Raw genomic sequence first — 14758 nt, 5'->3', positions numbered from 1 at the left:
AGTCTGTTGTACAAATTGTGACATTTGGCTGTCTTGCTTTTATTATTTCATTTATCTCATATGCCTAGTTAATATTAAAGTCATGCGCTTTATTTCTTCAGTTTATTTTTTATGTTTAAGATTTGGAAAAACATTTTCCAATTATTACACATATTCTCATAATGTATTAACTAGCTTATTTTACTTTATAGCTTACTTTACTTTGTTAAAAATAAAAAATAATTAAAATAAGATAACATTTAATTTTTAAGAGTTTCATCATCCTGCGCGTGCTTGTCTGAGTAGGGGACTGTATAAAAAGTTTAAAACTGATGCAAGCCGAAATTGACAATGTCCTAAAACACTATGAATTATATTTTCTTCCAGATTTTAATGTGCATAGAGACAACGGTTAAGAAACAAAAAAGTGTATAAACATATGTTATTGGATAAACGTTTTTCGTGTTTTACGTCTTTTTTCGCACCATAAACAAAAGAGAAATTTTGAGACAATCCCTTACTTCTGTGCTCCGAAACCATACAAAACATGGCAGGTCACTGTCGGTTTACAGTGAATATTATATTCGGCTACTTTTAGAACTAGCTCAGTGTGGTCAACTTAACAGAACTGAGGGTTTGATTGTCGGTTTTATTGAATGGAATTAACAGATGGGCTGCACCTAAGTGTCTTGTAGCAGAACGCCATGTTTCACAGAAAAGAGACCCTCATGGTAGTCGAAAGTTCGAGTAACGTTAGCAGTGTAGTTTCCAATGTTAACAGCCGTAGCCTTCATTTACAACGGGGCCTTTCCACCCAAGAGAGAGAATCTAACATTAGAGGGAAAATGTTCAGCCTGACAGATACGGAGGACGACGTCCAATTTGACAGTGAGTCTACTGCAACTGATAATGTTTAGCACAGCCCCCTTTTATTTGACATTGCACTGTTGAAATTGTAGCTAAACACTAAAACAAATGCGTCTGTCGGTGTTAATTGTGTGAGAGTAGTTTGAGTCCGTATTTATCTGGTGCAAAAGCTGTCAAAGTAATATTTCCAAATGACTAAACTGCAATAATGTAGTTTTAAGACGTCCCTCCTACTTTATATAGCATTTGTGGGACTTCTTAGGGGTGTGGGGGCCAACTTGAAAATGTTTCAAGCTGATAAGTTACTTACCCCTTACCCACCCCTGCTGGACACACAAGATGCCCCAATAGTACTGGTGTTTTTTTGTTTACTCAGCTGTTGAATTAGTACAGTATATGTTTGGTGTTTAAATGGATTCAAAAGAAAATGATATTATGGCTTTAATTGCCAAAGCTATTGCTGAAGGTAAGACATTTTCAATTCAAGCGGTAGACAAGGCTTTATGAGTTTAATTCTTCTGTTTAACACTAAAGAAGATATCTTAAAGAAAAAAACTGCAAACCTGTAACCGTTGACTTCTGTAGTAGAAATATCAGATACTATGGAGGTCAATGGTTTTAGGTTGTCAACATTCTTAAAAATATCTTCTTTTGTGTTTAACAGAAGTTCGAAACAAGTAATAGGTGAGTAAATGATGACAGAATTTAAATTTTGGGATGAATTATCCCTTTAAACAGACAAACAATGAACTATTTTCCCTTTTTTTGTAATATAAATGTAGCCTCGGATTCAGACACTAACTGTGAGGTGTTGCTGGCCGGAAAACAGTATCCATCGATTCAGGAATTTGCATCTGCCATTCCCAACCAACTTCTGCTTGGATCTCTACTTGAACACTTGTGCTTTGTTTATGAGAGTGATCCCACACGGTCACGCATGCTGTTTAAAGGTAAGTCAGCTGGTGTTTACTTATTATTGGTACTAAATAGTGTTTTTTAAAATGCCTCTGCTTCTTTCAGTGATAGGCCAGCGGTTAGCGGCTATGAACCTCCTGTCCCCACTGGCGATCAGTGATGAGTTCAGCACGGTCCGATTACAGCATAACAGGGCATTCACAGAGCTCCTGCACGCCACAAGCTCATCCCTTTTCCCCCAGGTAAATCCAACATGATTCATCATTTATTTCTTTTTTGATTCTGTACAGCTGATGGTTTCATAAAGAAAGCTGGTTCACATTTTGTTCTTATTGTCTTTTGTTTTCTGAAGGAACATAAGTACTTGAGTACAGAAGGCCAAAGCAAAAGGTAAAATTATTTACATATTTTGGATAGTTTGCAAGGGTCCTTAAAAGAAATCTCTCACCAAGGCGAGATTTAATTTATTAAAAATTATTGGTGGGCATAGATTATTTTTTAATCTAGATTAATCTCACTGTAATCTTGGAATTAATCTAGATTAAAATGGCTCATTTGAATTCTGCCAAAGGCATTTAGAATGTTTGTCTTACCCAAATAATGACTAAAAGTAAGTATTTGAGAACGGGTTTCTGAAGCCAGGTGGCGCATTAGACCAGGGGCTTATCTCCTGTTTCCAAAATGCATCAGAAACTGTTCTACTATGATAATTGGTGATGAAATTAAATGTTGTTCAATAAGATGTACTTGTGTTTACTAACTGTTTATTCGGTTAAACTTGAATTTTAAACTGTAGGCCTACATGAGCTTAAAACTGAGAATTTTTATTATTTTTTTTTTTTTATTACGTTAACCTGACCTAAGTCATAACTGAACTAAACAGAAATGGAATTAAGAGATGTGGAGTATGCATATATTAGTTAAGATCCACACACTGTCAGTAAAGTATGGAGACAGATTAGACTCAATAATATTTGATTTTATGCACGTGAATTTGGCTACGCATGTGTACATCGTGTCTTTTGCGTGAATTTCTTTTGAGACTAATCTGATTCCATAGTAAAGGACCGCATACACGCACAAATGCAGCAGTTTTTTTTCTTTCAACAAACAAATAAATAAATAAGTAAATAAATATTTATAAATAAATATTCTGTTTCTAACAAAAAAAAATGAAATCATAAAGGTTAGGAACCACTTGAGGGCGAGTAAATGGCGAGCAAATATTTTCATTTTTGGGTAAACTAGCCCTTTAATATACTGCATCAGATGTATTCTCCTAAACCCTTCACATGTTAAATATTTATATCTTCAAAATATCAAAGATGCAAGACATCAGACAATTTACTACATATGCTTTGAAGTTTTCCTGTATTCGTTTTTTTTTTTTTTTTTTTTTTTATATATTGTTAAAAATTATAGGTATCCATAACAGTTATGACCCTAGGATTTGGATATTAGGGGAAACTTTTATTCACAAGTGTAAAGCTCTGCGCAGTTTAGCTTTAAACCTAACTAAACACGCTTGATCACGCTAATTGGGTCCTTTTGGTTTGTTTGAAACCTTCAAATGAGTGTGTTAAAGCGTGGTTGAAACTAAACTGTACAGGGCTATGGCCCTCCAGGCACTCCTCCTAATCATAAAAAATACTTCGCACTGGCTGGTATGGCTGGAAAAACAACATGTCTTAATTAAGACAAAATCTAGATAGGCTTTGATCAACAAACTAATTTTTCGACTGCACCCCTGATATAATCTTATTCGATGTCAGGAGATCACCAAAGGCGTCCTTTCATTTTTTTTAATTCATTATTTCAAGTTATGTGGTTGCTTTCTTTATTTTTTTCTCTCCGGTATTCATTAATTCATTTATTTTATTTTCGGCTTAGTCCCTTTATTAATCAGGGGTTGCCTCCGTGGAGTGAACCACCAACTTATCCAGCTTATGTTTTACGCAACAGAAGCCTTTCCAGCCGCAACCCAACACTGGGAAATGCCCATACACTCTTACATTCACACTTATACACCATGGCCAACTTAGCAGACCCAATTCACCTATATCGTTTTTGGACTATGGGGAAAACGGAGCACCTGGAGGAAATGGGAAGATGGGAAATGTATTTTAATTCAAAGTATTTTTTTTATTTATTCTCATGATGAAAAAGCTGAATTATTCAGTCTATAATATCATCTTTAGGACTTACCGAAATTATCATGCTAATTTGGTGCTCAAGAAGCATTGCGTATCATCGGTTATTTGAAACTGAAACTATTCAATTCCCCCTTGCTGAATAAATGTGTTGGTATTTAGCTTAAACCTTTGAGCAGAACAATAAAACACAACAATAAAACTAAAATTGAGATATGCTTATCTATTCTAGAACCAAAGATGGTCTTTTCCAAGCACAGACATCCCGGTACCTTAGTGAATTTGAAGAAATAGCAACACTGGGTAAAGGATCCTATGGCAAAGTGTTTAGGGTAAGATGTTTTTTGATAATATTGTACTCCAAATATAGTAACCTTGTGATCTTAAAAAGGTTCTTACTAAAAGCGGTCACACTCTTTTAGGTCACAAACAAGCTTGATGGTCAGGAATATGCAGTGAAAAAAATTCTAATCAAGAAAGTAACACGAGATGACTGTATGAAGGTAAAGTTATTATTTACAAAGTTATACTTTACCTCCCACTGTCCTATTGTGTTATCATTATTGGATCATTGTTATCTCTTTTATGTTAACACAGGTTCTTAGAGAGGTTAAAGTGCTCTCCAGCCTTCAGCATCCCAATATTGTTGGATATCACACTGCATGGATGGAACACGTTCAGCCTGCTGTGACAGGTATGTTGCTTCATATTGACATGGTATTCAATAATAATAGGTCTGGTAACATTGGCCTGATTGCACAAACTGGGCTCAGAAAAACAGGATTAGGGCATAGTCTAATTAGAACATTTAAAAGTGCAGTATGTAAGAATGGCAGTGGTTTAACTAGGTATTGCAGGCCAAATTAAAAATAAGATATTTGCAACTCTCCTACTTGAAGCTCATGTTGGTTGCCATATTGATAACAGGAGCGTGTGTGCTTAGTGATTGAGCCTTACTACAAGCTGCTCAGCTAATGTTTACGTTTGCATTGTTTGCAAATTAAAATCTACCATCATCCGAGTCCGCAACTTATTTCGGGCTGCATCTTTGCTCTGGGGGACACATTTTCAGCAGAATCATCATATATTGATACAGCTTCATTTATTCATCAATTTTCCTTCGGCTTAGTCTCTTTATTCATTGGGGGTCGCCACAGCAGAATGAACCGCCAACTTATCCAGCATATGTTTTACGCAGCGCATGCCCTTCCAGCTGCAACTCAACTCAAAACATCCATTTGCATACAAGCACACACCCATACACTAGGGCCAATTTAGGTCATTCAATTTTCCTATAGCCTATGTCTTTGTACTGTGGGGAACACTGGAGCACCCGGATGAAACCAGAGTGTACACAGGGAGAACATGCAAACTCCACACAGAAATGCCAACTATCCCAGCTGGGACTCGAACCAGCGACCTTTTTACTGTGAGGTGATGGTGTTAACCACTGAGCTACTGTCTCCTTTGATGCTTCATGGCTAAAAAAAAATGAGCTGTGTTTTTTTTGCCAAGGCAACCCAGGGGGCTAAAATATTACTAGGTAAACTGTCAGTGGGCAGAGTCACACAGACCAAAACAAAGACAGACATTCGGGCATTAAACAAACATTTTCAAATGAAAAACTATAGAATTGTTTTTTTTTTTTTTAGAAAACTGTTCTCTTCACGTTACTAAATGTTTGAAAAATTATTATGGTATTTATTTATTATTTAAAAGAGCCACTTTTATGATTTAGAAGAGGTACTTACAGCACCTTCTTAAAAATGTGGCTTAGAAGAAATCATTATTGGTCTCTATTTTAAGCCCAAAAAGGCATTGAGATATTTTAAAGGGATAGTAGCCTGCAAAATGAAAATTCTGATATCATATACTCAACGTTCACTTGTACAAAACCTAGTTGAGTGTGTTTCTTCTGTTAACAGCAAAAGAAAATATTTTGAAAAGTCCTGTTTGCTGGGAGCCATTGACTTCCATACTATTTTTTTCCCGCTATGGAAGTCGATGGTTTCCAGCACCCAGCATTCCTCAAAATAACTTTTTTTGTGTTAGAAATAATAAAGAAGAAATAAATAATAAAGGTTTGAACTACTCAAATCAAAGTAAATGGGTGACTATTGCTTTAAAAGATCAATCAGTGCCAGTTTGTTTCAGTTGAAACAGCTCAGACCTAATTTTTTTTTTTTTTTTGCCTGGGACTAGGCTTAAAGTGAAGTCAGTGGGTAATAGCTATCTGAGTCACTCTTTGTTAATCCAGTATTTTTGGAACTGCACTAAAATGGTATAAACTTACATAGAATTTTTTTACCCAGTAGATTCCAACTCTCTTGTTTCGCAAACATTTCCAGCATTAGATAGACCTTCAGAACCAGATGGGTAAGATGTTTTTTTGGTTAATAATTAATTTTAACACATTTACATGACACATTACAGCATTTTAAAATAGCGTCTTCCTTTCAGGTGCACTCCAGAACACACCAACAGCAGCAATGGATCTTTCATTGTTTTTGAACATTCTGAACAGGCAGAAGTGAAAGAAAATCGGGTTGCACTAGAGAGCATCTCGGTAAAACCCTCAACTTCAAAAGTGGACATGGCACAGTCTGTTTGCACTAAAAATGTCCGCAAGCCACAGAATTTTGTTCCATGTGTGTTTCTGGGAAAACCCCGCTCTACGTTAAACAAATGCCCTGCTGCTAATTGGGACAGTTCAACACTCTCAGAGGATGACCTCAGTCAGAACAGACTGGAATTGAACAAACACTCTTACATTGACATGGACACACCCGAATGGTCTGAAAAGCAGGAGAACAAGGTATACGCTTCATTAAGCACTCAATGAAGCAATTGATTTAATTTACATGTGAAGTCATTATTTCACAATCTTTTATGTTTTTAATTACTTTCTCTCATTATGGTCTGTAGGTTCAGTTCCACTTAATGCTTTACATACAAATGCAGCTGTGTGAACGATCTTTGAAGGACTGGATACAAGAGAGGAATTCAAGGACCACGGAGGGACTCTTGATTTCAGGAGGTGAATTAGTTGCTCTGTATTAATGAAGGCTATTTTGTAGGTACTCTTTTTAGTGCACTTATTATGTGATTTATATAACCTGTAAAGCTGAGGTGCCCAAAGTAGGATCCATGGGCTAAAGTTGGTTTGGCCCGCCATCCTATCTGAAATGAATGGGAGAATGATGGGGAGTTGATTGAAGTGAATGCCTTTGACAGAGATCGTCATATCCAATTAAACATAACCTTTTATATCTTTGTTTTTATTGAGAAGCTACAAAAAGCCAACTAAAATTAAATTTTGCAGATGAATCAGATTTGTAAAATGTAAATACTGTCACTTGACAGATAGAGGACGATGCACAAGACATTGGCAAGCAAATCAAGGCAAAGAAAAGGAGCAGATCGACTAGTGTGCAGCATTGATCTCCATTGTGTTTCAAATTATGTTTTTACTATAATAAGTTCATTAGAAAATGTTAAAATGATACTGTATAATAAATAAATGTTTCAAAACAATGTTTTCTAGTTATTTTTTAAAAAATTAGCAAATAAATTAGGAAATTACTCATAGCAAATTTAATTTAATACAGTTTGGTATATGCAACTTTGGCCCACAGTCTTCAATCAAGTTTGGTTTTTTTGCCCTTATTAAAGATAAGGTTTGGGCAGCCCTGCTATAAAGTATATTGTACTGAAGTTACTTCTATACACCCTTTTCCTGACATGTCTTGGCTGACACATGCTTGAACTAAAAAACAAGAAAAGCTAGATGTTTTATATATATATAATCAGAGTACATAATTGCACCTCTATAATTATTTAAGCCTTTTTAACCAATGTGTTTCATTCGCAGATCCCTGTGATTCAGTTGACTGTGAACAGGCATTAAAGATTTTAAAGAAAATACTTGAAGGAGTGGAGTACATTCATTCCTGTGGTATTATGCACAGAGACCTAAAGGTATGTGTACTTGTGTTGTTGGTTTAGTTAACTTGGTAATGTGCACTTATTGGCATACAAATGCTTTTTTTGTCTTAAATACTGTAGAAGCATTCGTTTTGCTTACAGATATTGGGTGGGTGTGGGACAACAATTTTCTAAGAAGAGTTTTTTTTTTCTGTTTGTTTGTTTGTTTCGGGGGTTGCTTTAAAAAAAGCTAATTATAACCTACTGTAACATAAATTAAAAGCAACCTTTCTTGTGCTTTTACTATAACAAACCTTGCATTTATTCACAAACAAAGTAAAGTCTAGAAAAGGTGGTTACCTGTGGAATTCCTAAATAAATCTCTCCTTTTTATCAGTGATTTAATGTGAATATTGTATTACTATTTATTTATCAGTGATTTAATAGTAATAATTTTTATTATTATTATATTTGTTGTTTTGGACATGGAAGCAAGTTTTATTTGATAATGTATAATAACTGTTTTAAGACTTGGATCTAAAATTAAATGGCATAACAGCATGTTACATGGTCTTTACAAACAGATAAGACATAATTTACCATAATTTACACACACACACACACACACACATACATACATATATATATATATATATATATATATATATATATATATATATATATATATATATATATATATATATATATATATATATATATATAATTTTGTACATGGACCTTATTTAGCTCTATTTACAGGATAGAGGCCCAATATTTAATGGAGTAAAATTTAAAACATTCATGTCTACTCCTTGTTTATTTTAGTAGATAACTAACTGACAAAAAATATAGTAAAATTAGGATATAACTTGTATCAAATGAAGTTTTTTTTTTTAAAGAAAGGATTCTGCAAACACAAATGTGGTCAAAAGTGTCTTAACCACTCCCTTTCTTCAAGAGATCTGCTGACCGATTTACCATGCTGTTTTGACTTGGCCATCTTTCATAATTCACAAATTGAACTGATTAAAACACATAAGTAATATTCAAACATAACTACAATAAAAAAATAAATAAATAAAAGTTAATTTCCTAAATGGCCACAACAATATTTATAACAGCTACACATTAAGCACCATTTTTACAATAAATAAAAAGCTTTTAGTGCTAGAAGAATCTCTACATGATTCTATTTTAAGGTTGCTCAAATTCACGACAGTGATTTGTGGTATTTGTTTGTTTCAGTTAAATTATGTATCTTTTTTTCCTTTATTTACAGCCAAGAAATATTTTCCTTCTTGGAAATGAGTGCCATGTGAAGATAGGGGATTTTGGATTGGCTTGCCAAAACATTATAATGGACGAACATGAGAAGTTGCCTTCCAGTTCCCAAGCAGGTGTAAACCCAGGTGACAGACTTATTGCGTATTTACAAGAGAATGATGAATTAATTAAATTATTACAAAAAGACCATTTTCAATGTAAAAAGATATAATAATAATATAGAATTGTTTAAAATAAGTGCATGTTGTCAAAGTTCAGCAAACTTCTATAGTAATTGAAAACTACAACATATTTTCATTTTCCCTAATAGCATGGGAAAGAAAATCTAAAGTAGAATTTCTCAGAATTTATAGGAAAAGGTACAAATATTGAAAGAATGAGTCGGTTGGCCAAATGAGAGCAATATGTCAAATTTGCTGTTACTCCCTTAACCAGTGTACTAGACAACAGCAGTTGTAAGGTATAAAAAATTCAATTGATCGATGAGGATTTGAGTTTTACAGTATCTGTAAAAATGTATTATCAATGCTTGTAAAAATGGTCCATTCTAAACTAATAAAACACTTTCAAATAGATTTTTATGTTCCTTTTCTGGCGAACTACTGCTGATTTAATGGCAGGGAACAGTAGATGGCAGCAGTAAATTAATGCAGCTTTAGATTACTCAATTTCTGATTGCTCTTTTCAGATGCAACTCACACCAGTGGAGTGGGAACATTTGTGTACGCTGCCCCAGAACAACTTGAGGGCTCTCGCTATGATTCAAAGGCAAGTAGGCAGAAAAGTTACAAACTGATATAATTCTATGTCTATCCTGTTATTAGTATTGCTTAATGTAATGTGCTTCAGTTTCATCTTGGCCACATACTAAAGATGTGTTAGTCAAACTTTATGCTCAGTGGTTATGTTTTATTTGTGCAGTCAGATATGTACAGCATAGGAGTGATTGCCTTTGAGTTATTCCAGCCATTTGGGACCGAGATGGAGCGTGTTCACACACTTGGAGAACTACGACAGGGCAAGATCCCTAACACACTGTCCACAAACTGGCCAATTTTGGCCAAGTATATTAAACTACTGACCTCCTCTGATCCCTCAATGCGACCAAGTGCACCTCAGTTACTTCAGAGTGACCTCTTCAGCACCAATGACATGGTACTTTTTGTTTGTTTTACAAAGTAGATAAAATCCCTAAGTTATTTAAGTATAATATCAATAGTATTTGAATGTAACCTGGATTCAAAATTGAATTGTGCTTTATTGTAGGTGATCCACAGTTTAAAGCGCAAGATTGATGAACAAGAAGAAGAAATTGTACAGCTCAGGAGACGGATTAGTGAGCTACAGATCTCTCAGAATTCAATACACAGTCCAGAAAAGACGTAGTAATAGAATTTCTTTTGTACTGCCACAAGTGCTCAGTATTTGTACATTGTCAACTGTTGTTTGGAAATGGCTGTATGTGGGAGCACAGCTCTGCTTGTATGTATATAAATGAGTGACACATTTAATTTAATGAAAGATCTGTAAAGTAAAATCCCGTGACAATGGTGCATTAGTCTCTGACTCTTTAAAGTTGACTAAATAGTTACTGTAGTTTTATTAATGTCTAGTACATTTACTGGAGGGTTTAGTTATAATAATGAATATTAATAATACTTCAGTGTCATAAATAAGACTGCAAAAGCATTTTGAGTTTATTAGGTCACTGAATTATAAAATGTACTTAATTCTTTAATAACATCACACAATTGTTACACTTTTATTTACAAACACACTAACGTTATTATTTACAAAACTTTATCTGACGAAGAATTTGATGGTGGATAATAATTTGCCACAACCTACCGTACGATCCACCAACACATCCATTCCATTAGATATTAAAATCTACGTCTGACTGCATTAATTCAAATATGTACGAAAAACTCGTCTTTGTTAATTTATCCACAGAAAGCTTTTATTTGTCATTTGTAAAGTGCTTTTAGTTTTTTTCTTTCTCTCGTCGAGTTGACAACAACAAAGACATTCAACTGCCTTGACGGCGGCCCTTCATTTAAGGCCACATCCACAGCACTGGGTTGGCTGACATTACGAAAGTACCCGGATGTACCCGTGGGGAAACTACGTCATTGTTCACCGCCGGACGCTCTTTGGATTTTAGAATGGATGAACTCATTTAAATTAATCATAAAACAACAGGTACGTGCATTATTTGATGTAAATATGCTATGTGAACGCTGCATGTGATGTTCTCGGGAGCGCGCGTTGAGCAGCTGCGTTTATTGCGTGGCACGAAATTGAAAACACCGGGTTTCGCAACGAGTCTTTCGGCGGCATTGCCTTCTCGGCCACAGCACCGGTGAATTTTAAATACGCGCCCCTCCTTTCTACCTGGTTTTGCTTAATATCGAATTTTAGCAAATGAAATGTCGTGCTGTGTATGTCTGTAAAGGGACACAACACGTAGGTTATATCAACACCATCTTGATACACAAACGGGCTTCTAGAAGTGCGTGACCATCTTCATGCCGCGTTTCATCCGTATTGTTACGTTCGCCGTTACCATGGCGTTTGTAGCTACAACACAGCGGTCTTTAAATCACTCAGAACTTGTCGCGCCAACAAAAAGAGCGGCTTACTAGTCAAATTTAACAGTAAAGTATTGTAGAAACATTACATAACACGAATATATTTACTTTAAGTATTTTGTGTTTTAATAACGTGCGGCAGAGGCCTATCTCGCACACGAAGCCCTTACCCGAGCACGCCAGATAACATTGGCGGACGTGCGGAGGGAGTGTGTGTACTACAGGATGATTTCCTTACACAAAATCAGACACAGAATAGCCACTGTGGTTTGAGTGTCATAGAGTCTGACGACCTTATCAAGGCACACGCTGTTTGTTGCGGTTTTGACTTGGAATCTGTTGATTATGAGAGCTTACTGTACACCGTAGCTATCATGAATTAGCCAAGGCCACGGGCCCATGCTGACGTTCAGCTCAAAAGATCAACACCGGTGTCTACTCCGACAAATTTTTTGCTTATTTGATCAAAACCTATTTGGCAGTTTACATAGAAAGTAAAATGTAGATACTTTTGATGCTGTTTTACGTAAAAAGGCTCCATTACCGTGTTTGGAGTTCACGTTCACTCATGTTTGTTGCACTTTCACTTTGGCGCGATGTCTCGTAGGCATTTAACACATTACCACCTTTGACTCTTTAGTAGTAATTTCCCTTTATTTATTACGTTATAGGTAGTATGTTTTATTATTTTTATTATTAAATACTAGATTGTATGTTGGCTGAAATATAGACTTTGAACCTGAATTCCTAGGGGGAAAGTACAGTGTCCTGCTGAAAGTGCAGTTTTTAAAAATGAAAATAAAAGCTTATCTGAGCATACAGGTATAATTACAAATCACAATTTCATGTTGTATAATATATAAATGTGTCCCTGAACTACAAAACGAGTCTTATGTTGTGTAACTTAGGTGTATTTTAAAAATATATTGGGTCAAAATTAATAGTTTTTCTTTTATGCCTCAAATTAGAAGATTATGTTCAATGAAGACATCTTATACATTTCCGAAAGCATTTATATGAAAACTTAATTTTTGTTTAATAATATGCATTGCTAGGAAATGAGTTTGGACTACATTAAAAATGAATTTCGCAAAATGTATTTTTTTTTCTTTTAGATGATAGACAAATCCTATGATTGGTTTTGTGGTCCAGGGTCACAAATAGCTGCATTTTTCATCTGTTCCTATTCTGAAACATTAGTAATGATTTGTTTTTATGTGTCCAAATTTTTTTATTTATTTATTTTTTTCTTGTTCTGGCATGCTAATATTTTGCTTTGAGGAATTTATTTCAATAATGTCATTAAATCTGAAAGCTGTACAATGAAATTAAGTCCCCATGTGCAAATTCTAAAAAACTCATAAAAACCTGTTTAAAATAAAAGTTTAGTTTCGGTTTACACATTTTGTTTTAAATTTTTTTTTTTTCAAAGGAAGAGTGACTAAAGTTTACATGATTTTAAAGATTACTTGGTTGTCGCTTCTAGGGATGCACGGATTCCGATACTTGGATCGGATATTGGTTCGATACTGCATATTTTTGCTGTATCGGATGTCGGCCAGCTGGTACCGATCTAAATCCATTCTTGTGCTATATTCTGTGTTTATAAGCCAACTAAGCCATAAAGGTAGCCTATTATAAGGCATTAGAAAGTTGTTATGTAGGCCTACTATGTCCCAAATGTTCTGAAGCCATTCTACAGTTTAATGTGAAATAAAGATGAATATTCAAGTGGTTTAATTCAAGTCTTTGATTCTTCTGAAGGGAATACTTTCAGTGCTGGCTCATTGTGGTCAAAGTAGTTGATTTTAAATAATCAAAGTGAAACCGATGGGCACAATATGGATTGTTGTTAACAGAAAAAAATATTTCGCCTATTACAGGCTACTGTGAATATTTCACTGTAATTTTATTCATATCAACATTTTATTTAAAAGACCAATTTGTGTTTTGACACTGAAGAATTTACGCAGACCTTGTTTTGAACTCTCTCTGTCTCACTCATGGCGAGATTTGGCGAGGGATTATTAAGTAAAACTGGCCTCAGACAGTTTGGTTAAGTCTGCGTCAGACCTGCAGGAAATATCAGGCTTTGCTAAAAGTCTCGTTATTTTAGCAACTATTGGGATCAATAGTGTTAGCCTATTGCAGATTTCAAAGAAAAATCTTAATATTAAAAAAGGAAAGAACTGGACCACAACAGATTTATGTTATAAAGAATGCTCAAATAATGTATCCTAGTTTACAGCAAGCATCATGTTTTTAGTTGGATTGTACCGTCTCTTATAGCTCTGTTATTTTAACTAAAGAAGAAATATTATTTGAGTTTAGCACCAGAGCTATAGAAACTATTGTGCTTAGAAAAAACAATACAAAAAGAAAAATAGCACAGTATCGGGATCAGATCTGTAACGATCGAAACTCAGAATTTTGGTATCGAGATCGCATCGGTTCTAAAAAATGGTATTGTGCATCCTCACTTTAGAAGAGCAAAGTAAGTTTTTATTTATTTTTTATTTATAAGAACTCATTTAATTTAATAACGAGTTTGGCTTTCCTCTTGCGTACTTGTCACATTTGACACAAAGACTAGTTGTGTTTGAATCACTGCCTTTAAAACTATTTTACAAATTAATCTGTCTGTATTGTCAAAAAGGATTGAGGTTAGAGGTAACATGCATGTTTGTTTTTCCACAGAAAATGAATAATGACCATAGTTGACAAACCTCCAGAGAAACCTGACCTGGAGTCAGTGCGGTGCAAGCACTCCAGCTCCATCACACCATTCTCCTCCAGAGACATGGAGAGCAGTAGTTCGAGCTGGAGTGTTGGCCCTTCTGCCACTGAGCTTTCAAGGGCCAAGACGGTCTGTATGGCCCCGGCCATTGGAGCGACTGTGAATGGTAGTAATAACACAGCACTCCAAGTCGAAAGGCCACGAGAGCAAGGCAAGTACTTTTATTTATTTTTTTTGTGTTGGGTGATCTTTGGTGGAGGGGAAATTGGAAAAAAATCAAGATTTACAGAATGACTTGAATTTTGAATGAT

At 35.0% G+C, this 14758-nt stretch overlaps 2 protein-coding genes across 11 annotated transcripts in view; both read left to right on the top strand.

The window, feature by feature from the left end:
* The first annotated feature begins 495 nt into the window (after positions 1 to 495).
* Positions 496 to 11636, top strand: eif2ak1 (eukaryotic translation initiation factor 2-alpha kinase 1). 4 transcript variants are annotated; one of them, NM_001077567.2, is given in 15 exon segments: positions 496 to 867; positions 1629 to 1796; positions 1867 to 2003; positions 2114 to 2151; positions 4144 to 4243; positions 4334 to 4414; positions 4509 to 4605; positions 6224 to 6287; positions 6372 to 6726; positions 6837 to 6948; positions 7783 to 7889; positions 9115 to 9244; positions 9808 to 9887; positions 10041 to 10274; positions 10386 to 11636. In NM_001077567.2, coding segments are annotated over 15 exon segments (2007 nt in total). In that variant the 5' UTR covers positions 496 to 683; the 3' UTR covers positions 10506 to 11636.
* Positions 11203 to 14758, top strand: part of usp42 (ubiquitin specific peptidase 42) — a 20341-nt gene continuing 16785 nt past the window's right edge. For 4 of the 7 annotated variants that reach the window (XR_012387937.1, XR_012387939.1, XM_005169463.5 and 1 more), the window contains exons 1-2: positions 11203 to 11321; positions 14408 to 14658. Coding sequence is in view for 2 of the 7 variants with exons in the window: in XM_005169463.5 (XP_005169520.1) it covers positions 14418 to 14658 (241 nt within the window). In the remaining 5 variants the exon portion in view is untranslated. Of the gene's footprint in view, positions 11482 to 14407; positions 14659 to 14758 lie in introns of all 7 variants that reach the window. The other 3 variants (XR_012387938.1, XM_073918348.1, XM_073918349.1) reach the window with 1 other exon arrangement.

This window comes from Danio rerio, chromosome 12 (assembly GCF_049306965.1).
Source record: "Danio rerio strain Tuebingen ecotype United States chromosome 12, GRCz12tu, whole genome shotgun sequence".
NCBI classification, from domain to species: Eukaryota; Metazoa; Chordata; class Actinopteri; order Cypriniformes; family Danionidae; genus Danio; species Danio rerio.
This window is presented reverse-complemented; position numbering and strand designations above follow the sequence as displayed.

Excerpts from the sequence above, each read along its gene's own strand:
- eif2ak1 (XM_021480133.3), top strand. The coding sequence starts at position 684 with ATGTTTCACAGAAAAGAGACCCTCATGGTAGTCGAAAGTTCGAGTAAC. Across the intron at positions 6,288-6,371 it reads AGACCTTCAGAACCAGATGG|GTGCACTCCAGAACACACCA; the intron begins GTAAGATGTTTT and ends TCTTCCTTTCAG. Across the intron at positions 10,275-10,385 it reads TCTTCAGCACCAATGACATG|GTGATCCACAGTTTAAAGCG; the intron begins GTACTTTTTGTT and ends GCTTTATTGTAG.